This window comes from Chionomys nivalis, chromosome 4 (genome assembly GCF_950005125.1).
Source record: "Chionomys nivalis chromosome 4, mChiNiv1.1, whole genome shotgun sequence".
In the NCBI taxonomy this organism is placed as follows: Eukaryota; Metazoa; Chordata; class Mammalia; order Rodentia; family Cricetidae; genus Chionomys; species Chionomys nivalis.
The window spans coordinates 110,249,644-110,273,855 of NC_080089.1; the positions used below are offsets into that span (position 1 = coordinate 110,249,644).

Consider the following 24,212-nt stretch of genomic DNA (forward strand, 5'->3'; position numbering starts at 1 on the left):
AAAGGTGTGTGACAGTGACCGCACCGTCTTGTTTTGTAGATTACCTTGCAGCTGTGGATAAATGGCTGACAGTCCTTCTGCCCAAGATGAAGCCTCTGCTCTACCAGAACGGAGGGCCGATTATAACCGTGCAGGTACCTGGGGCTGAGCCTGGACTGGGAGGAGAAAGGGGGGGAGCAGCTGTCCATCAACATTATGGAAATGATGGTAGTGGCACCAGGATACAGTGCTAAAAACGACACTTCTGCTGAAGTTGAATTTGGGACAAGCGTTAACCTGTCTGTCTCTTCTCCCTCGTCCCCCCACCCCCACGTCTCTTTGGGCCTCTCTGTCTCTGTGTGTGTGTGTGTGTGTGCGCGCGCGCGTGCGTGACGTAGTTATAGATATATATCATACAGGTTCTCATGACTCTCGGGCAGATTTCAAACTCTCTGTACCTGAGGGTGGACCTTGAACTTCTGACCCCTGTGCCTCTCTAGAGTGCTGACAATACAGGCGTGCACCGCCATACCATTTTCTGTGGTGCTGGGAAACCCAAGACCTTGAGCAGGCAAGCGCTCTACCAGTTGAACTATGTCCACAGCCCAGGATCTACCTTCCACTACAAAATCATTTTACATATTTAAACCACCACCAAAAGAAAACAAAAAAAAAATCCATTCCATGATAGAATTAGAACTAGAAAAACCACAACTTTACTTTTAATGTTTTTATTTGATTGTTTTATCATAAGTTTTTAGATTATTATTCTACATGTGTGAGTGCTTTGTCTAAAGTACGTATGCATGCTATATGTGTGCCTGGTGCCTGTGGAGGTCAGGACCGCATCCCCAGGGACTGGCAATGAGTGATTGTCAGTTATCGTGTGGTTGTTGAGAACTGAACCCGGGTCCTCTGCAAGAGCATCAAGTGCTCTGAACCACTGAGACATCTCTCTAGCCATCTTTTTTTTTTTTGTGTGTGTGTGTGTGTGTGTGTGTGTGTGTATGAACTCACCTGAGTTGATGTGTACCACATGCCTTTGGGAACCTGCAGAGTCCAGAAAAATGTGTCACATCCCCTGGAACAAGTTACAGATGGTTGTGAGCTGCCATGTGGGTACTGAGAATCAAATCCGGCTCCTCCAGAAGAGCAGTCAGGGTCTTCATCACTGAAGGATCCCTTCAACCCCTCCCTATTTTTTTTTTAATTATGTGTATGCATGTGTGTCTGTGTGGCTGTCTGTGCATGTAAGTGTAGTTGCTGGTGGAGGCCAAAAGAGAGTGTTGGATCCCCTGGAGCTGGAGTTACAGGTGGTTATCAAACCCAGGTCCTCTGGAAGAACAGCCAGTGCTCTTGACTGCTGAGACATCTCTCTTGCTCCTCATGCTACTGTTTTTTGTTGTTTGTTTGTTTGTTTTGTTTTTCTCAAAACATGGTCTCTCTATATAGTGCTGTCTGTCCTGGAATTGGACCTTCCAGGAAATGTGGAAATTCCAGGAAATATGGAAAGATAGACCAGGCTGACCTCGAACTCACAGAGATCTGCCTGCCTCTGCCTCCCAGTGCTGGGATCAAAGGCGTGTGCCACCATACCTGGCTCATGTTACTATTTTGTTAATGCCCATGGCTATCTGCTTCTGTTCTGAGTGTCCTGCCAATGCCATTCAGTTCTCCCAGACATCCCCTTTTAAATGAAGAAGTTCAAAAGGGGGACTGGGGAGATGACTCAGCAGTTAAGAGCACTGACTGCTCTTGCAGACGACCTAGTTCTCTCTCCCACTTCCGTTGCAATCTCCTTCTACCTGCTCCAGGCCCTGCATGGCTGTGGTGCATACTGGGCACACAGACACCTGACTGTCAGCAAGTCTTAGTAATATTACACAGGTGAAACATGAAGCCTGGCTCAGCAAATACTGGCCAGGCGTGGTTTTAGTGAAATGAACAAAGTTGTGTGGAACTGCCTGGGTCCTGGGACGCCCAGGGGATGAAGTGTGATTCTCCCTGAGGAGTGTGGTTCATATTTTTGCTTAGGAACTGCTGTAGGGATGAGTCCTGATAAAGAGGGAGCGTGGCCACTGGGTGGCACAAGGTGACGGGAGGGCTGAGTAGGTCAGGCGTCCACTGCGAGAGGCCGGGTGGCTGCTCTTGAGAAATGGAGCTCGTGAACCCTAAGTGCCCCTTGGTCTTTTATTTTTTTATTTTTTTGGTTTTTTGAGACAGGGTTTCTCTGTGGCTTTGGAGCCTGTCCTGGAACTAGCTCTGTAGACCAGGCTGGTCTCGAACTCACAAAGATCCGCCTGCCTCTTCCTCCCAAGTGCTGGGATTAAAGGTGTGCGTCACCATCGCCCGTCTTCCCTTGGTCTTTTATTCAAGAAGAGTTGGCACCAAGAGGCCACAGCTTCCTGTGTGAAGACAGTGAGTCTGAAATGTGGGCATGGCTTTGCTCTGTGCAGCTGGATCTTCTGTGCGCGTGCGTGTGTTTGTGTGTGTGTGCGTGTGTTTGTGTGTGTGTGCGTGTGTTTGTGTGTGTGTGTCCCAGAGGCCTCCTCTCACTGCCGACCCCGACACTGAAGTTACCTGTGCATGTGGACAGGCCTGGCTTTTCACATGGGATTTGAACTTGGGTCCTCGTGCTTAGGCAGAAAGCACTGCTACCCACAGAGCCATCTCCCAGCCCCTTGGCTCTTCTTCCTTTGACCTGGTCTTGGGGGAGAGCCACTTCTCAGCTGCTCTGTCTCTGTCTCTGTCCTGACTACATCTTGAGTCACTTTCAATTTCTGTTCACAACTTTCCAGCATCTTTTGGTTAGAGAAACTTCATCAAAACGATGATCAAACATAGGACATGGTGACACACACTTAAAATCTCAGCGTGTGGAGGCAGAGGTAGATGGATCAGGAGTTTGAGGCTGGCCGCTAACCTATTAAGTTCTTGGCCAGCCTGAGCTACTTGAGACCCTGTCTCAAAAGCCAAGCCAAAGGCTTTTGTCAGGCAACCATTCTGAATGCAGCTATTGTTTTAGCAGATCAGAAGGACTGCAGGAAGGTGTGTGGGCCAGCCTGACCTACATAGGGTGTTCGAGTGCGGTGAGATGGTAAAGGTGCTCACCTCAGGTCTGGCAGCCGCAGTTCCATCCCAGAGTGTGGAGGTCCAAAAATGTGAGCCTGTGCCACCGTGTCTGAAGGTCAGAGAGTTTCAGCTTGCGCCAAGTTGTTGACAACAGCTGTGGCTACACACCCTGACCTAGGGTGTGGTTACTTGGCGTTTTTAGATATTAAGACACACCTTCCCCCTACAGGTAGATCTACTCCGCCCTGACCAAAAGTCAGAGAATTCAAGCATACTTCTGTTCCTTCTTTTGAACTAGGAGGCTTGACCTAGGGAGTGGCTGCCTTCAGGGTACTTGGTCTAGGGTGGGTTCACTGCCTACGCAACAGAATGCTTTTCTCACGAATTACTGGTTTGATCTCCCAAAGTACTGAAACAAGTAAGTGTTCTAGTTGTCCTTTGTATCACGTTAAAGCGGTCTTTTGCCTCCTTCCCCCTTTGTGTACTGGGGTATAAAAGTGTATGGAGTATTAAACATGGGTGGACTCAGTACTCAAAAGTCAGAATTCAACATTCAGGATCCGCTGAGTTGCCCTCCCTGCCCTCCCGGTACTGTCCTATGCTTCTGTTTGTTTTCAGTCGCATCTTCTTTCTCTTTACTGATTTTTCTAATCCTCATGCCCCTACCCTGGAAAGGGATATACTGTTGAAGCTGGTCTCCCACACTGGAGCCCGTGTGAAGGTGGAGGAAGAGAACTGACTACTCAGAGTTGGCCTCTGACCTCCACAGATCCATGGCACTCTTGCTCCCCAACACACGCATGTGTATGTGTGCATGTGTGTGTGCACGCATGTGTGTGTGTGTGCGTGCGTGCGTGCATTCACACGCCCACTCATTTGGGGGACATTTCTTCTGTCCATCTTGGCCACTGCTTCTACCTGGCCACTCTGCCCTCTTCTGGTCCCCCTCCTCATCCCATTTCTCTTCAATCTCTGCCGGTTACCGTTGCACCTGTTCATCCCCACCCCCATTCACTAAGTTAACAAGCAGAGGGAGCAGAAAGCCATGCGTCTGTCCCTCAGCCCTCGGGAGGCAGAAGCAAAGCTCGCCGCTTCGTGGGTTATTTCTAGAGGAGAGTTTGTCTCCCCTGTCTCTTCCTTTCTGCAGTTCCTATGATGTGACCCATTTCCTGTGCGGTGTTTTCACTTCATTCACAGGTCCGAGACCTTTTTCACATCTCCATGTCTTCGCACGTAATTGGGTATTTCCCTGCTTGTCATCCTGGGTGTTTTGTTTTGTGTAAGGCGTAGTTACCCTGTGTGTAACCCAGACTGGCCTCAGACCTGATGGTCCTCCTGCCTCAACCTCCTTGGCCCTAGGATGATGAGTGTGGTCCACCATGCTGGGTCTCACCAGCCTCTAACTCAATGGAGCTGAGACTGGTCTTGAACTCCTGACCCTCCTGTCTGCCTCCAAATGCTGAGATTACAGGTGCACTCCTGTGCCTGGTTTATGCACAGTTGGGAATCCACACCAGGGCTCTTGTACCTACAAAAGCACTTTACCAACTGGGCTACATCCAAGTCCCACCCCATTTACTTTTTGTTTTGTTTTGTTTTCCAAGTTATGGTTGCTCTGAGTAGCCCTGCATGGCCTGGAACTCATTCTGTAGACCAGGCTGGCCTCGAACTCACAGAGATCTGCTGCTGCTGCTTCCCGAATGCTGGGATTAAATGCACCACCACTGCCCAGTTCCCATTTACTTTTTAAAGATAGGATCTCACTGGGGCTGGAGAGATGGCTTAGTGCCGCTCTTCCAGAGGACCTGGGTTCAATTCCCAGCACCCGTATGGCAGCTCACAACTGTCTGTAATTCCAGTTCCAGGGGGTCTAGCATCCTCTTACATACATGCTGGCAAAATACCAATGTACATAAAATAAAGTTTAAAAAAAGAAAGATGGGATCTCACTGAACTTAGAGCTTACAGAGTGACGAGGCTGGCTGATCAGTGAGCCCTGGAGTCTGCCTGTCTCCTCATCTCAGCACTACAGTTACAGATATGAACCACCAGCTTGGGTCTTCATGCACTTGATCTTAACCAAGAGGCAGCCTGCGCCCTTCCAGATTCAGGACACCAGATTTGCCCCAGATATGTAAATGTTTATTTTCAGGAGAGGTAAGCCAGCCAGGGACGCCAAGGGTGGGGTTTCACATGAACTGTTAATCTCAGTTTTCACCTAAAATGAGTAAAGAGGAGTCAGGCTTGCTGGTTCACGCCTATAATCCCAGGACCCAGCAGGCTGACACAGGAAGACTGTGTGAATTCAAGGCCAGCCTGGGCTACAGTGTGAAACACTGTCTCACAACAATGACAGCAAATAAATTTGGCAGCACTCATCTGTTTCCAGGGAGGAGAGGAAGGAGGGCGTCACTGTCAGGACTGAGTGTCCCCAGGTTGCGGTGTCTTCAGAAACCTAGAACCACACAGACTCTGCAGGATGACTACGGAGCGGCAGAAGGGACAACACAGAAGCAGAGCCATCGCGCAGGGCAGGCGCTGCAAGAGCAGCGACTCCTTGAGTTAGAACAGTGGTTCTCAGCCTGGGGGTCGAATGCCCCTTTCATGCATATCAGATAACGGTAGCAAAGTCAGAGTTATGAAGCAGCGGTGAAAATAAGTTTATGGCTGGGGTCACCACAGCATGAGGAGCTATAATAAAGGTTGTAGCTTTAGGGAAGTTGAGAACCACTGAGTTAGAATAAAACTCATTAGTGTCTGAGACCTCTGTCTCAGTCGGGGTTACGGTTGCTGTGATGAACGCCATGACCAAAAGAACTTGGGGAGGAAAGGGTCTATTGAGGGTTTATCCATATCACTGTACTTCTTCAAAGGAGGTCACTTAAGAAAATGCCTTTCAGACTGACCTGCAACCTGAGGCATTTTCTCAGTTGAGGCTCCCTCATCAGGCAGCACAGCCTCCTTCTGGGGGCTCCTAGAGGAGGAGCTGGTTACTAAGGGGTACACTGTCAGTGTGGGTGGGTTTCTGGCCTTTTTCCCAGTTTGTTTCTTTTGTGTGTGTGTCATTGTACACATGTGGAGGTCAGAGGTCAAGAGCCAGGATTGGGTTCATTGCTTACTCCAGGCTAGCAGGTTCGGGACCTCTGGATGAGCTGCCTGTCTCTGCCCACACCCCCTGCCCGCTTCTTGCCACAGAATTATAGATGCGTACTGGCCATCACATATTGACCTGGGATTGTCAGACTTGTGCAAGCTAACTCCTTTACCATCTTCCCACCTGTTTTGATTGACAGACGGGATATGCAAGCTTTTCTCTACTGTATATGTCTTTTCCCACCGTGCGCCCAGTTTTATATGTACATCTAATTAGGCATAGGTCTAAGACTGCAAGTAGGGGATTCTCCCCAAAAAGTTCACTCAGAGGACACAACTTGCTTTATTGCTCACGCACTCCAAACCAGTTCAGGCTGGATCTGCCCCTGCCTCTCTTCCCGGATAGAGGGTATGTTTTGGGTGTGGGAACTAGAGTTCCCAGGGATGCTAAGTCTGTCCTGGCATTTTTCATTCTTCTTTCTAAACGTTTCTACAGGTTGAGAATGAGTACGGCTCCTACTTCGCCTGTGATTATGACTACCTGCGTTTCCTGGCACACCGCTTCCGTTACCATCTGGGTAATGACGTCCTTCTCTTCACCACCGATGGGGCAAATGAAAACTTCCTACGGTGTGGGACCCTGCAGGGCCTCTATGCCACAGTGGATTTTGGAGCAGGTCAGTGTTTGCGACAACTAGAAAATTGGTTTCCGTGCAGCCGCTGTGGGCCCAGCTGTTGCTTAAGTGGCTTGAGCAGATAGAATGAGCTGTCTCAGCAGTTCCTTTATCAATTGAGCTAGTTGGCTTAGCATTGCTGTGACAGAATACCCGAGGCAGCAAGCTTATAAAGAGGGAAGGCTCGGCCGGGCGGGGGTGGTACACGCCTTTAATCCCAGTACTTGAGAGGCAGACACAGGTGGACCTCTGTGAGTTCAAGGCCAGCCTGGTCTACAAAGTGAGTTCTAGGACAGGCTCCAAAACTCTACGGAGAAACCCTATGTGGGGCGGGGAGGGGAGTGTTTGATTTACTTCACAGTTGTGGAAGTTTCAGTCCACAGTCTTGTTTGTTCTGGAAGCGTATGATAAAGGAGACCATTTACCTCAGGGCCTAATATCTTAAGAAACTGAGCCAGAGATGGGACTGCCAGTCTCTTTCAGGAACATGTCCCTAATGTCCTTGAGACAGGGTTTTTCATAACTTAGGCTGGCTTCTTACTCACAGTTTAGCCAAGGATGGCCTTGAGCTTCTGAACCCCTTACTTCCGGCTCCCGAGAGCTGGGGTTCTAGACGTGTGCCTCCCCTCCCCTCAGCTTCTTTGTGCTGTTCTTGCACTACTGCACAAGATTCAAGGTGGCTCCGTAGGTAAGGGTGATTGCTGTCGAGTCTGATGACCTGAGATCGATTCCTGGGACCCTCAAGGTGGAAGGAGAGAACTGGCTTCTATAGGCTGTCCTCTGGCCACCAAGGGCGTTCCATGGCATGTGTGTGCTGATGTGTGTATTCACACACACACACACACACAAGTGACTAAATAAGAATGTCATGAAGAAACAGATTCAAATGGAGATTAAAAAGTTTTAAAGCAGGGCTGAAAAGACTATATAGTCAGACTTTTCTTTCCCACCAGCCGGTTCTCATAGCCACACAGAAACTTATTATTAATTGTAAATGCTTGGCCAGTAGCTCAGGTTTGTTACTAGCTAACCCTTACATTTTAAATTAACCCATATTTCTTACCTACACTCTGCCATGTGGCTTGGTACATGTTGGTAGGTAGAGGTAGACAGGCCGGAGGTACGTGTTGGTAGGTGGGGGAAGACAGGCCTGAGGTATGTGTCGGTAGGTGAGGGTAGACAGGCCGGAGGTATGTGTCGGTAGGTAAGGGCACTGGCTGCTCTTTCAGAGGACCCCAGTTTGATTTCCGGCACCCACATGGAGGCTCACAATCATCTATAGCTCCAGTTCTGAGCAACACTAAGCCTTCTGACCTCCGTGGTCACCCACACATAGGTACACAAATACATACATAAATAAAAATATTTTTTTAATGAGAGTTCAAGGCTGGTTTTGACTATATAGCAAGTTCAAGGCCAGTCTAGGCTACAAGAGAGCCTGACTTCAACAACAACAACAAAACCCTTTCAGGGCATGGTGGCGCATAACTGTAATCCTGGTATTCTGGACACAGGGAGGAGGCAGGAGGATTGCTTTGACCTAGAGACCAGCCTGGACTACAATAGACACGTGATAAATTCTAGACTAGGAAGACTACATATTAAGACCCTATTTTAAAAGATTTACACACAAGGGGACTAACTCAGAAGTCAGGAGTGTTTGCAATTCTTACAGAGGACCTCAGTTCAGTTCCCAGCACCTACAGGCTCACAACCATAGCTCCAGGGTATCCAACACCCTCTTCTAGCCTTGGCAGGCATCATGCATGTGGTACACAGGTGCACACTCAGGCACAAACATGTACACATAAAATAATAAATAGCTCAATCTTTTTTATAAAGAGGATACACACATAAAATGAGAAGAGAAAGAAGAGAGGGGAGGAGAGTAGAGGGAAGGATGATTGAAAACAAGGAGTTGAATGGCTGAGGTGTATAGACTGATATTCAGAACGGTCTCCGTTCATCAGAGAGTAACACAGTTAGAGTGGCCTCGTCCCTATCTGCAAGTTAGCTGGTAGACATCCGGAGCTCCCTTGTGTGGACAGTGCCCTGAGTCACAAGGAAGGTCTCTAGAGCAGGCCCATCCTGGAGGGGAGCAGCTCAGTCAGCTGGCAAAAGACAGACATGGAGGGAGGGGGGAGCTTGGGAAGTGCAGCTTGGAAGGCAGTAGACCTGTGGGCATGCATTCAGGCAAAGCCGTAGCCATGGAGGCCTGCTTGGAGAGACAGCAGAAAGAAGGGGTGTAGGGGAAGACAGGGACTATCTCCCTCAGTTTAAGATGTTATGTTATTGTTGTTGACAGGTCCGTAGTCATGACTGGGCTCAACTCTCTTCATAGGTAAGGGTTACCTTGAACTGATATCCCCGCCCCAGTCCTGGGGATACACAGGCTTGTGTCATTCCCGCAGTTTGTGTGTCTGAGCCCAGAGCCTTGTGCATGCTGGGTAAGCACTCTACCGATTGATCTCCACCCCAGCCCAGTTTGGATTATTACAGTAAATTAATGTGTGGGTGTGGTAGTATACACCTGTTCTCTCTCTGAAGGCTGAGGCAGGGGGATCATGGATTTTGACATCAGTCTGGGTTGCATGGTGAATTCCATGCCAGGCTGAGCTTCACAGTGAGACCCAGGAAAAATTAAAAGAAATAAACAAAAAGCTGCTGTTCTGTTCACAGTTCTGGGTGCTGCAGATCCAAGGTCGGGAGTCCCATGGGTGCCGTGCTGAGCCAGGACCTCTCCTTCTGTGTTACATGTCAGTTTCTTGTTGAGTCCTTACATGGCAGAGAGGGCTGAGAGGTCCCGTCAATTCTAGGACATTAAATATCATTCATTCATAATGGGAAAAGGAGGGACTGGCTAAGTCACTTCCTGGAAACTCCACATCTGTAAGACAATTTTTTCATGCATTTATTTATATTGGGAGGGGGTGCTCAAGAGCCACGGAGCACGTGCCACAGTCAGGGCTAACTGTGAGAGTCATTTCTCTCTTTGTACTGTGTGGGCCCTCGGGATTGAACTCAGGTCATCGACTTGGTGGCAAGCACCTTTTTCCTCTGAGCCCTCTTGTTAACCCTCCGCTTCCTATACATTTTCTTTGGGATTAGAGTCCAGCTTGTGAATTCCGTACCAGTGACCATAGCAGACTGATTGGTTTCTTACGCCTGTGACTGACTTTCCTTCTCCCGCTTGTCATTTCCAGGCAAGAATGTCACACAGGCTTTCCTAATCCAGAGGAAGTTCGAACCCAAAGGACCTTTGGTAAGAGCTGGGGGTGTGGCGTGTAGAGACTCCATCCCAGCTGGTCCCAGAGGAGGTGACAGGCTGCAGAAGAGAACAAGTCCATCTGTGGTTGTTTTTAATATTTTTGGCTCTGGGATGAGCAGCTGATGTAACTTTGGGATGGGGGATAGAGCCCTTCTGGACTCATGAGTGACTGGGTCTGGTGCAGTCCAGGGCTCAGAACTCAGCGTGTGACCTCTCGAGCCTCCTATTTCCTCCTTTCAGACGCTGGGAACAACCGGGCACTGCCACACCCAACTTCCTGTGGTGAATCAAACCCAGGGCTCCCTGCATACAAAGGATGCCAGTCTGCTAACTGAGCTACATCCATCCCTAGGGAGCAGTCAGTGAGGACATAGGAGCAGCTAGGCCAGGATCTGTCTCACGTGTGTGTTTTGTTAAGGTTTAATTTTATGTCTATGTCCATGCGTGTGAGTACTCTCAGAGGCCAAAGAGGCATGCAGGATCCCCTGGAACTGCTCCATGTGGGGTCCTAGGAACTGAACTCCAGTTCTCTGGAGGAGAAAGACATGCCTTAGCCTAAGTAGTCTCTCGCTGGGAGACTTGTTTCTAACACTTTGAGCTTCCCCACCTGGCTTGAGAATCGGGTGAAATACAGAAGTCATTCTGCTGTACTTGGGTGGACCTGAGGAAGAAGCACCAAGAGTGTAGGTTCGCTGAGCAGTTCTGCAGCTGCTTAGGAAGAGAGGGAGGCCGGGGCTGGGCCTGCATCAACCCAGCAGCTTTGCTCTTCCCTCCGGCTGCAGCAGCAGCTACTGTTGTTTTATTTATTTTTTATTTTTTTGGTTTTTCGAGACAGGGTTTCTCTGTGGCTTTGGAGCCTGTCCTGGAACTAGCTCAGCTACTGTTGTTTAGACAAGAGCACAAGTTTTGTTTGCAAAGCAGCACTGCTGGAGTTCTGCGGAGCATGCTCAGATGGGCGGAGCTATTTCCTGGAACCTCTCCAGGGTCCTTTTTTCTTTTCTGATGGTGAACTAATGTTAAGTTGCTTGTGGACAGATCGTCCTCATGTTAACTGGTGGGTCTCAAGATCAATATTCAAGCAAAAAGAGTGAATCGTGTGTAAAGGATGAATTTGGAGCTGTTTTTGTTTTTAATTAAGGTGTTATGGGGAGCACACCAGAGAGGACCACTCAGACTCAGCTTATAGCCAGTTGAAAGTCTTTATTCTAGTCAGCTGGTACGATGCTCAAGGATTGGGGCCTTAATGTGACCCTGACCAAGGGACTTTCATTTTTATTATTTTTTTTAATATTTATTTATTTATTATGTATACAATATTCTGTCTGTGTGTCTGCAGCCTGAAGAGGGCATCAGATCTCATTTCAGATGGTTGTGAGCCACCATGTGGTTGCTGGGAATTGAACTCAGGACCTTTGGAAGAGCAGGCAGTGCTCTTAACCTCTGAGCCATCTCTCCAGCCCCCCAAGGGACTTTTAAAGGCAAAAATCATACCTTACTTGCTCAACGGCAGCAGGAGGGAGATTTCCTCAAACAGACAGTTTAACAGAAGCTAAAGTACACTGTTGGCTGAGGGGTTTGTGCAAGCAGGCAGTTTAACAGAGGCTAAGATAAGCAGTTAGCTGATGCCCTTATCTTGGCCTCAAGGCTTAGAGCAGAGTTGGGTAATTTTTCACTGGATTCTCCATCAAGGAGATTGAATTCTAGTTAAACCTGAAATGGCCTTGCAAGAATACAAGATGGAGGAGCCTGTGCACTGTCTTGCCCCATCACACAGTGATTAAATGCAGGGCTTACACATGCTAAGCAATTTCTCTACCATCGAGATATATCCCCAGCCTTTGTTTGTGTGTGTGTTTTCATTTCCAATACAGTCTTCCTAGGTGGTCTCCAGTTGGTTTCAGATTGATTAATTATGTAACCCAGGTTGTCTTTGAACATATAATCCTCCTGCCTCAGCTCCCCAAATACTTGGGTTATATTTCTGCATCACCATGCCTGACTGGGTTAATTATTTATGAAACTATCTTGTCAGACTAAATGCTTTGGCGTTGGGAGGAGGGGGCATGAAACGTGGGAGCAGCTGACAAAACTGATGTAGGTAAAAAGAACCAGTTGTTCCAACCTGGAGAGATGACTCAGTGGTTAAAAGCACTGACTGCTTTTCCAGTGGACCTGCGTTCAATCCTCAGCACCCACAGAGTGGCTTAGTTGACTTTTTTATGATTTATTTTGTGTTCATTGGTGTTTTGCCTACATGTGTGAAGATGTCAAATCCCCTGGAACTGGAGTTACAGACAGTTGTGAGCTGCCATATGGGTGCTGGGAACTGAACCCAGGTCCTCCGCATGAGCAGCAAGTGATCTTAACCACTGAGCCATCTCTCCAGCCCCCACTCAGTTGATTTTTAAGCCAGGTAGTGGTGATGCAAACCTTTAACCCCAACAATCCCAGCACTTGGGAGACAGGGGCAGGTGGATTTCTGTTGAGTTTGGGGTCAGCCTGGTCTACAGAGTGAGTTCCAAGAAATCTGAGGCTATCTAGAGAAACCCTGTCTCAGAAAGAAGAAGAAAGAAGAGGAGGAGGAGGAAGAAGAAAGGGAAGGGAAGGGGGAAGAGGAAAGGAGAAAGGGAGAAGGTGGAAGAAGGGGGAAGAGGGAGGAAATGAAAGGAAAGGAAGAATCAGTTGTCCCAACTGGAGGATTGATTATGGATGTGAGATTCTAAACCTCAGGTACTGGAATCAGTAGCTGCTCAAGTCCCTTCTGTAAAATGGTGTGGTTCTTGTGAGTTTACCCTGTACATCCTGTCCTAGGCTTAAATCCTCTCTAGGTTGCTTAAACCTGATGTAGCATAAATGCTGTGTGCATTAGGTAATAATGATGGGGAGGGGTGGAGACCGCACCTACTCAGTACTGACGCAAACTTTAAAAAGGATACACACACACACTATATATAGTATATAGTCTCAGGTAGCCCAGGCTGGCCTCTCTAGCTCATCAAGGAAGCTGAAGGTTTCCTTGAATTTGTAACCTCTTGCCTCTATCACCTGAGTACTGGGATTAGAGATGGCTACCACCATACCCAGTTTATACAATTCCAGGGATGGAACCCAGGGCTTCATTCTTGCTAGACAAGCATTCTACTAATTGAGTTACGGTTACGTTTCCAAATATCTCTGATTGGCAGAGGGTTGGGTCTACAATGAGTAAGATGAGATGTCACTACTGGCTGGCACTCAGAGACCCAGGATAGACACTGTTGTAATTGGAAGTCCTCATGGGGCCCTCCGAGCTCCAGGTTAAACATGCGTATCAATTTCCCTTACCACCTGTTGTTTGGAGAAGAGGACAGGGTATGACAGGGACACCTCAGCATTGTTTGAAGGTCGTAAGTGTCTCTTAAGTGCCACCCCCTTTTCCTTTTTCAGATCAACTCTGAGTTCTATACTGGCTGGCTAGACCACTGGGGTGAGCCCCATTCCACCACAAAGACTGAAGTAGTGGCTGCCTCCCTCTATGAGCTGCTGGCCCGTGGGGCCAGTGTGAACTTGTGAGTATCCCGTTCTGGGAGAGGGAGCCCTGTCGCTGTGGCCCACAGTGAAGTACGTGTGTTCTCTTATTTCTCTGTAGGTACATGTTTATAGGTGGGACCAATTTTGCCTATTGGAATGGTAAGATCCATTTAACGTCCATTAGTAAAAGCTTATTCTGTTTCTGGTGCGTGATTTGGGAAATGGTACAATGGCCAATTTTTATTTTCTGTTTCCATTTGTCTTCTAAATTTTCTAACACATAAGAATCATTTATTGTGGAAAAAAAACTTAAAGGGGCATAATTTGATCATTTAATTACTTCCAGCCAGGTCTCTCTGGCAGTCTAATCTGGACTGTGTGTTTGTTTACATACTCTGCTTTGGTCATGTGTGTATGTGTCTATATGTTGTACAGATGCATGTATAATATGTATCTGTGGGTTTCATGTATGTGGATGTAAGCAGATGTTTCTTGTCCCGTCTGCCTGCACCTTGTCCCAACATCTGTTTCCAAATTATCATGTAGAGACTCAATATTATTTATAAATGCTCAGCCGACAGGCCAGGGTTATTACTAACTAGCCCTTACATATTAAGTTAACCCATATCCCTTATTTACGCTCTGCTACGTGGCGATACCTTTCTCAGCACATCACACACATCTGCTCGCGCTGCCCTCTCCTTCCCATCATCCTTAGTCTGGTTGCCCCGCCTACACTTCCTGCCTGGCTACTGGTCATTCAGCATTTTACTAAACCAATATGAGTGACAAATCTTTACAATGTACACGAGGATTATTTCACAGCGTGTGTAGGCCAGGGAACAACTTCAGTTGTCAGTCCTGTCAAAGAGCAACTTCTGGGAGGTGGTTTTCTTCTTCTACCCTGTGGGTCCTGGGGACTGAGCTCAGATATTTGGGCCTGGTGGAACATCTTTACCCCCTGAGCGTCTCCCCCACACCCATTTTAATTGTTTTTAAAAGCCATAAAACTGACGATTCTAAATAAGTATTCCAGGTGTCCTCAAAGTTGTACAATCGTTCCCCTCTACTTCCAGAACCTTCTGCCATCCATTTGAAAGAAAGGCCACCTGTCACAGCCACTCCCTCTCCTCCCACAGCCCCCGGCAGGCCACCATGTTCTTCCCTGCCTGGAGGCTCTCTGCCCTAGACGGTTCATAGAAACAGAACCATGCAATAGAAAGGTTTTGATCTGATTTTTTTCATCTAGCCTAATATTTTCTTTTTTTAAAGATTTATTATATATACAGTGTTCTACCTGCGTGTATGCCTACAGGCCAGAAGAGGGCACTAGATCTCATTACAGATGGTTGTGAGCCACCATGTGGTTGCTGGGAATTGAACTCAGGACCTCTGGAAGAGCAGGCGGTGCTCATAACTGCTGGGCCATCTCTCCAGGCGCTAGCCTAATATTTTCAAGGCTCATCCATATTCTATCACATACCAATACTTCATCCTTATTACTAAATAATATTCTAGAGGTGGGAGGTAGCTTAGTTGTTGAGGTACTTACCTACCTAGCATCCACAAAGCCCTGGATTTGAGCCCCATGCACAAGCCTGTCATGATGATCCGCACTTTAATCCCAGCACCTGGGAGGTAGAGGCGAAAGGGTTAGAAGTTCCAGGTAATTTTTAGCTACACAGTGACTTAGAGTCCTGTCTGGACTACTTGTGACCCTCTTTCAAAGAATCAAGAGAAAGCTGAGTCAGGTGTGGTTGTGTGCACCTATAATCCCAGCATTGGGGAGGCAGAGGCAGGAGAACTACCACAAGTCTGAGGCCAGCCTGGTCTACATAGTGAGTCCTAGGCAAGCCAGGGCTACGTAGTAAGACCGTCTCAAAACAAAACAAAGGGTAAATAAAAATAGAATAGCAACAGCAGCGATGAAAGGCAAAAGCTGTCAGCCCTCCAGGGGCCCTGCCCTACTGTGGCCGGAGAAACCTGTCTCCTGCTCACCTTTTGTTTGGTTCTCTTATCAGGCTTGTTCAGAATAGCGGTTATTGACATCACTTTACAGATAAGAATATAAGAGTGCCAAGAATCACCCCCACACTTCCTCTTCTGCTGGCAAAGGACAGAGCCTGGATTAGAGCCCAGGCTGCAGTGAGCCAAGACACTGCCATTCAGATAATGCCCTACAGCCTGTAGGTCTGGAACAAACCCCAAACCAGCCAGGTTTTGTTCTCCAGGCCTCTGGAGCTGCTTTTGGCAGAGCTGGCCTGAACTTAGCGGCTGTATTTAGACCCACTTCCCAGGGGAGGGACTTGTGCATCCAACCTCAGGAAGTGTGCGTGTCTGTGTGTATAGTGTATATCCCATCCCCATGTGTCCACACCTCAGTACCTAGGGTGCTCCACCCTTCCTGGGGGGAGGGGAGGACCACTCCTGCTCACATTGCTGTCGTCTTCTTGCCTTGAATCCCCACGTATGGCCGCTCCCCAGTGGTACTGATAACTTGCTGCGCAAGACAGCGGCTTGAGTTTGAGCCCCGAGCCCATGTTAAGAAAAGCCGGGCAAGCCAGGTGTGGCGGTGCACACCTTGATTCCCAGTACTCCAGAGGCGGAGCACTTTTAAGACCAACCTAGTCTATAGAACAAGTCTCGGGACAGCTAGGGTCACACAGAGGAAACCTTGTCTCCAACACAAAGTGAAGGGAATGGAAGAAAGGCCAGGCATGGTGAGGTCAACGTCTGTAATCCTAGTGTGAGCAGGGGAGACAGGCAGGTCCCTGGGCTTCCTCGCCAGCCGATGGAGTGGAATTGGGGGCTCCAGGCCGATGAGATACCCTGCCTCACAAACTAAATTAAGGGCCAGGGAGATGGTGCAGTGGCTGAAGGTTCTTGCTGCCAAACCTAATCACCTCCGGGCCTATATGGTGAAGAAAAAAGGGGAAAAAAAATGACTCCTGAAGCTAGCCTTCACATACGTACCATGGTATATATACAAACAAAATTAATTAATTAACTCAGTTTTTTCATCCATTCAAAACCAGATGGGTAGCTCCTGGTCTGTACATGCATTTGCACACATAAACATGTCCACACATGCATGTGCACATATGCACGCCTGCCTACACATACAGTGCACCTGAGTGCATATCTGCCCGTGTGTGCATGCACACACTCACACACACATAAAGAACTAGAAGGAAGAGTCTCCAGTTGACCCATTAGTAACCCCGTTCATTTCACTCCGGCTGTTGCATTTGAGTCTGGAAGTTACACCTGTCATATTCAACAGCATGCTACACACTGATCTCCCCACCCCCATGCCAGGCTTGGGCTGAGGACTCAAGGATCAGCATGGCTTGGTCCTGCCTGTAAGGTGCTGAAACTTAGTGCAGATTGAATCAAATAAGAAACCCTGTCGGAAGAGGAGCCACACAGCAGGTGAACTCCTTAGAAGAGGATGTGGTTTGTGATCTCTGTGTGTAGTGGGGAGGGAAGTGTTTGAACTGTGCTCCTATGCTGCCCTTGGGGCAGGCAGACCGGATGGAGAGCTGTCTCTCAGGAGTAGGAAGGAGGAAGTGTTGGCTGAGTGGTCTTCCAAGGTGAGATTCTGCGCGGATTGATGAGAAAGCGAGGCCAACCTGATCCCCTGGCTCTTTCGTCAGCCGCTCCGACACCAGGTCCTCAGGCCCATCGTTTGGGAACTGATCACTGAGTATTGGCGAACTGTCATAATTTTTGCCTCGTTTACTTACAAATTACTTACAAATTAAAGAGAGCCATCATAAAGCCACTTCATTCTGACATGACTGCGTGGCAGAGGGCTGTCTGAGCTAGAAGACGCACAAGCCTTGCTGGTTCACGGTAGTTGCGGCAGCATGCCTGTTAGAGCAATGTCGCTTGCCCAGCCTGCAGGTGGCCGTGAATTTCACCCCAGCACTGCAAAAACCAGGCTTGGTGATTCACACCTGTGACCCCAGCAGCTGGAGATCAGAAGTTCAAGGTCGTCCTTGGCTACGTTGTAGTTTGGAGTTCACCTGGACGTCTCTGCTCCCACCCCCATGGGAACAAGGCTTTCCATTGCAGGGTTCTAACACCGTTTCTGCAGGTCCCCATATGTCCTTTATCCATGGGTGTATTTTCAGGGAGCCTGAACCTGGGGGCGTCATCTTTGGCAAGCTTAGGAGTTTCTGGTCTAGACTCTGCACTTTGAACAATAATTGCCAGGAAATTATTTTTCTGGTCAGTTTGTGTCCTCAGCCCCGACCTCTCCTGATTGGTCTTTGTCATGCATGGGTCAAGTTCCAGGGAAGTTGTATTGATTATACTTAGCATTGCTGTGATGAAACACGTCACAAAAGCAAACATAAGGAAGTGAGCAGGAACTTCAGGTGGTCATACCACATCTGAAGTCTGGAAGCAGCAGAGACGAATGCCGGTCTCAGCTGGCTTGGTCCTTAGGGTAGGACACCAGCCTGTAGAATGGGAGCTTCTTCCATATTTAGGGTGGATCGCCTCACTTCAGTTAACCGGGCCTGGAAACTCCCCCACAGACATACCACAGAGGCTTGTCTTCTATGTGATTCTAAGTCCCTCGAGTCTCAACCGTCACAGGAGCAGGCCCCCGCGGTAGCCAGACAAGACCATCCTTAATGTGTTCTCAGGAGCAGCGCCTGCCACACGGGGGAATGACTGGGTGCAGAAGGCGGGGTGATGTAGCTCTGAGAGTGGCTTCAGCCAGTCCTGAGGAACTCTGGAGCAAGGGAGGTGGCTTGTCCGGCCCCAGCCTTAATGGTTGATAGATAAAGGCGGTCCCCTGAGGGACACGAGCCAAGGAAAAGCAGGTCCAAGAACCAACTGCTCTTCCAGAGGGCCTGGATTTGATTCCCAGAATCTACATGGTTTCTCACAGCCATAAGTAACTCCAGTCCCAGGAAATCTGACACCCTCTTCTGGCCTAGGTGGATCAAACATGACATATATGCTGAAAAAACACATATACACACAAAATTAAATTAAAATGAGAAGAGAGAATGACCTTGAACTTCTGATCTTCCTGCCCTACCTCCCAAATGCTCAGTTGCAGGCCTGTGCCACCACATCCCGTGTCTGCGGTGCTGGGGAAGCACTTGGCCAGCTGGATCCCAGCTCTGATGATTTGGGCATTTATGTGTCTGTTTATTGTTTGGTTTTTTGTGACAGGATTTCTCAGTGTAGCCCTGACTGTCCTAGAAATCGCTCTGTAGACCAGGTTGGCCTCACAGAAATCTGCCTGTCTCTGCCTCCTGAGTGCTGGGACTAACGGCATGCGCCACCACCGCTTGGCTCTTTAATGTGTCTTGCATTTCTCCTCGCCTTAACCTGAGCCCCTGAGCAAGGCCCACAGTAGTGACCAGTGACATTTTTCATTTTTTTTCTGTCTTCTAGGTGCCAACATGCCCTATGCACCACAGCCCACCAGCTATGACTACGATGCCCCACTGAGTGAGGCCGGGGACCTCACTGAGAAGTATTTTGCTCTTCGAAATGTCATCCAGAAGGTGGGTCCTTTGGATTCTTGGCAAGCTGGATTGGTAGGGAGCCTGCCATGAACTCCTTATGACTCTGTAGGTGACTTCCTGCCTGGAACCTCATTGAAGGGAGGCATGGTTTGGGGTGCAGCCGCACCCAGTGAAGACTCCATGAGTTTATCAGCAAGGCTGTAGGCTCCGTATCCTTTGTCTCCGTAAGAGTGGAGTTAGGTACCTAGTCGAGAGTAGGGAGAGCAAGGGATGTGACTAAAGCCATCCAGGGTGGTCTCTGACGTCCAGCAAGTAGAAGCCAGAATATGTTGTCCTTGTGGGAGCTCACGTGTGTTGGAGGATAAATGGTTGATACCAGCGTGCAGGCAGATGTGCACCGTGCTGGCGAAACACGGTGTTCTATCTGGACCAAGTGACTGCTGCTGCCTCTAGCTGCCTCTGGAACCCCTTGCTCCTGCTAGCAGCCAGCAGCCAGCCTTTGAAGCACCTAAAGTACTCAGGTGGGGTTTCCTGTCTCTGCGGTGAGTTAAAAAAAAGAAAGAAAGAAAGAAAAGAAAACAAAAAAAACCCACAGTTTTTCTGCTCAGTCACCAGAGTTTTGAAGTTTAGAAAAATCTAGGTTTTCTGTCTATAGTGGTAGAACTTAAGTGTTATGTAATGTCAGTTTTAAGCATGTGTTAAGATTTGTATTAGGAAATATTTTCTTTCATTTTTTGGGGGGGTTTCTTGTTTGTGTTCTGAGACAGGATCTCTCTGCATACATGAGGTCGGGACTTTGAACTCACAGAGATCCGCCTGCTTCTGCCTTTCGAGAGCCAGGATTAAAGGATTAAAGCCAGGATTAACATACCATAGCTGTCATGTTCTGGAAAAGCATGATATAAACCAGGTGGGGTGCACAGCTGTAATCTGGAGGTGGAGCAAGAGCACCAGCAGTTAAATAATTCTCGGTTACATGTTCAAGGCCAGCCTGTCTCGAAAGATAGAGAGAGAGAGAGGAATAGATTCTCACCTGAAGTTTCTTTTACTGTTTAAAAGTTTTATTTACTTTTTTAAGATTTATTTTTGTAGCCAGGCAGCGGTGGCACATGCCTTTAATCCCAGCACTCAGGAGGCAGAGGCAGGCAGATCTCTGTGAGTTTGAGGCCAGCCTGGTCTACAGGAGCTAGTTCCAGGACAGGCTCCAAAGCCACAAAGAAACCCTGTCTCAACAAACAAAAAAGTATTTATTTATTGTGTGTGTGTGGGGGGGGTACCTGAGGATGCCAAAAAAAGGCCACTGGACCCCGGAGCAGAGTTACAGGCAGTTGTGAGCTACCCAATGTGGGTTGGTACTGTGAACTAAACTCAGGAGAGTTCACATTTAACCCCTGGACCATGCATCCCAATTCATCATAACTCTTGTTACATGCAGATAGATTTCTATTTTGTATGTGTGCATGTGTATGATTGTAAGTATGTGTTTTGTGTCTTCCTTGTCCTTCCCCACACTACTCTTGAGGCAGAGTCTCTCCCTGACCCTGGAGCTCCCTGATTCAGCTGGCCAGAAAGACCCAGGAACCCTCCCATCTCCACTCCCATCTCTAGGATCATGGGTACATGCCACCCTGCCCAGCCTTTTGTGGGGCGTGGGATTTAACTCAGCCCCTCTTGCTAGTGTGAAAAGTACTTTAACGTCAGAGCCACTTCTGCTGCCTCACACAGAGATTAATTTCAGCTACTTATGTTTTTAATTTCTTCATGTTCTACCTTTTATTTATGTTTTTCTTCTTATTTCTCTTTTGCATTATTTGAGGATGTTTTTGTTTTGTTGTTTTCCTTCTTCTGGTTGGGAAGGGTTTTTGCTGTGTTTTTGTTTTGTTACCCATTCAAGTGTGTTATTACCTGTGCCCTTAGAGGAACTGGGTTCCCAAGGCTACTGTGTATGCAAAGTGAGCAGAACACAGCAACCAACACCCAGTGGGAGCCTCCCTGGTGTTCCTTCCTCATCCTCAGCACCCACCCACCTGCTCTGAGCTTCTGTTGAGTATATTAACTTTACTTGTTTTGACCTTGATATAAATGGAGTTGCACCCCTCTGTGCCTGGCTCTCAGGAAGCGCCAACACTCAGTTGTGGTTCCTAACAGTGAAGAACTCATTAAAAGAGTACTTGCCTGGCTTGCATGGAGCCCTCGATATGATCCTCAGCACTGTGTAGAGGATATGGGGGTGCACACCTGCAATCCCAACATTCGGGAGGTGGAAGCAGGAGAATCAAGAGTCACCCTTGGAGCCGGGCGGTGGTGGCGCACGCCTTTAATCCCAGCACTCGGGAGGCAGAGGCAGGCGGATCTCTGTGAGTTCGAGACCAGCCTGGTCTACAGAGCTAGTTCCAGGACAGGCTCCAAAGCCACAGAGAAACCCTGTCTCGAAAAACCAAAAAAAAAAAAAAAAAAAAAAAAAAAAAAAGAGTCACCCTTGGCAACATAGTAAATTTGAGGTCATCCTGGACTATATGAGACTCTACCTGAAAACATAATTTTAAAATGTGATAAGGAGCTGATGAGATGTATCAGCAGGTAAAGGCACTTCTGGTGGATCTGAGTTTAGTCCCCAGCCCCCACAAAACCTGGGCTGGGCATGACGACAGACACGTGGAACCCCACTTGAGAAGTGGAGGCATGAGGATCGGGAGTCCAAGATCATCCTCAGCTACCTTGAGAATCTGCTACTTGGAATCATGTTTTAATTGATTACTTATTTAGTACTCTTTTGGCTTCAGGTCATGTTTTTATCTATGTGTCTCATTCCTTCACAGATGACTAAGCAGGTATCTGTCATGTACTGATTTATGCTAGCTGATTTTAGCTTCTCGGTACATACAGGCCTCCTACAGAAGGTAATATGTGAGCCAAGACTTGTAGGCAGAGGCGAAAGAGCAGCGTGTTGATGGCCAGGCCTGGAACATTGTCGGAACTCAGCCAGGGAAAGGAAAGTGCCCTGCTTATAGCACGATTGGAAGGAGCCAGCCAGTGCCGTTCAGGGAGATGGATGAAGCCAGGGTCAAGACGGAACTGTTGCATACATCCGCTAGGCCAGACTGAGACTGCTTTACTCAGGGCATAAAGGACAACCGGGGAGTTGAGCATAGCTGCTATAGGCTTGTGCAGCTGCAGGCTTGACCAGGAGGCAGGCACATGTTACAGACTGGTGGTGATTGTGACACGTGCATGCACACCATCAGGCAGACTCAGACCACAGTCTGAAAGTGCAAAGCCGTGTGCTGCGGCTCACACCTGTAATCTCAGCACTTGGGAAGCTGAGGGAGGAGGGTTACCATGAGTTTGAGATCAATCTGGGCTACATAGAGTTCCGGGCCAGCCTAAACTAGCCATAGTGTGAAACCCTGTCTCAGGGAGGGAAGGGAAGGGAGGGGAAGGGTTAGAGGGAAAGGAAGAGAAGCGAGAGTGAAGTACGTGTGTTTCTGAGGCAAATGTGAGAGAAAAGGCAAGAATCAGATGCCTCGGGCTGGTGCGATGACTCAGGAAAGTGCTTCTCTCTGAGGACCTGAGTTCAAGTCCTGGGATTCACAGGGTAGAGAGAGAAAAGTGACTCTTAAAATTGTCCTCTGATCTCTGCGTGCAAGATCATGGCAGTGCATGCACACACACGTGCACACACACACAATAATTTAAATAGAAAAAACCAACAACATGCTGTGCAGTGGCGGCACACACTTTTAAACCCAAAGCTCAAGAGGCAGAGGCAGGCAGATCTCTGTGAGTTCAAGGCCAGCCTGGTCTACAAAGTGAGTTCCAGGACAGCCAGGGAAACAGAGAAACCTTATCTTGAAAAACCAAAAAAAAAAAGAAAGAATGAAAAGAAAAGAAAAAAAGCCAACACAAACCCCATAATAACCAGAATCAAATGTCTCTCACCACTGTCTGGTTTGACAAGTCAAAGGATGAGGTCATCACTTCTGTAGTGGAAATCAAGTGTGGCGTGTGTGTGTGTGTGTGTGTGTGTGTGTGTGTGTGTGTGTGTGTTTGTGCATTGCATGTGGAGCATGAGGGAGAGGAGACGGGGCCATGTAAAAGACCCAGCCAGGAGAGCACATGTATCTACCATCTGGCCAAGTGGGAGACCTGGGAGGGAGAGCCATCTTCACGGTGACTGTGACTGAGTCAGCAAGGCGGCTCAGTGGGTGAGGGCTCTTGTCAACAAGCCTGACAACCTGAACTCAACCTCTAGGCCCCACATATTAGGAGAGAATTGACTCCCACAAACGATCCTCTGACCTCCACGGTGTATACCCATGTAATAATTTTTAATGTAATAAATAAAATTTTTAAAATAAATGTGATAGATTCCAGTTTAAATGTGACGCTCTCATTCCCTCCTCTTCTCGCTTCTCTCTTACCTCCTCGTCTCGTTTCCTCTTGTTCCTTCTTTCTTTTGTGATATTTCAGGTTTATAGGACAGGAATGCCTTCTTTACATTATCATCATCATAGGGTCTAAAGGACAGGAATGGCTGTTTTTTCATTCATTCATTTGTTCATTTACTTATTTAGGTTGTTCGAGACGGGGTTTCTCTGCATAGCCCTAGCTGTTCTGGAATGCATTCTGTAGACCAGGCTGGCCTTGAATTCACAGGGCTCAGCCTGCCTCTGCCCACCCCACAAGTGTTGGGATTAAAGGCTTGGGCCATCACCGACCGACTCTGGGATGGCTTACTTTAAAAGACATAGTGGAGTCTTCTGTTTGTTTCCCCCAGTGCTGGAGATCACGCCTAGGGCCTTGCCCGTGCTAGACAAGTGGTCTACCACTGAGCCAGTCTCTGGCCCTTAGCGGTCTTTCTCACGGGACTTGTAACTGATTTGTTAAAGCGTTTGGAATATTTGCTTGCGTGAGGAAGGGAAATAGCTGATGACCAGTGCCCATGTAGAGTCTGCGGGCCCCTGCCTTCCTCAGAGAATGGAAAGTTTCTCTCTCCCTATGAGTCAGGGTTAAGGGTACCCCAATGGAGATGGGGAGAACGGCTTCCCCGCAGGCTGTGCAAGCCTATAGTCACTGATAAAGGTCACATATGAATCTTCAAATCATCAAGGCTTGACAAAACTT

The 24,212-nt window shown here is 48.2% G+C and overlaps 1 protein-coding gene across 2 annotated transcripts in view; it reads left to right on the plus strand.

The window, feature by feature from the left end:
• Positions 1-24,212, plus strand: part of Glb1 (galactosidase beta 1) — a 93,199-nt gene that overhangs the window by 41,960 nt on the left and 27,027 nt on the right. For both annotated transcript variants that reach the window (XM_057767022.1, XM_057767021.1), the window contains exons 5-10: positions 40-134; positions 6,641-6,821; positions 10,022-10,080; positions 13,513-13,634; positions 13,715-13,755; positions 19,015-19,127. In XM_057767022.1, the coding sequence (XP_057623005.1) occupies positions 40-134; positions 6,641-6,821; positions 10,022-10,080; positions 13,513-13,634; positions 13,715-13,755; positions 19,015-19,127 (611 nt within the window). The remainder of the gene's footprint in view (positions 1-39; positions 135-6,640; positions 6,822-10,021; positions 10,081-13,512; positions 13,635-13,714; positions 13,756-19,014; positions 19,128-24,212) is intronic.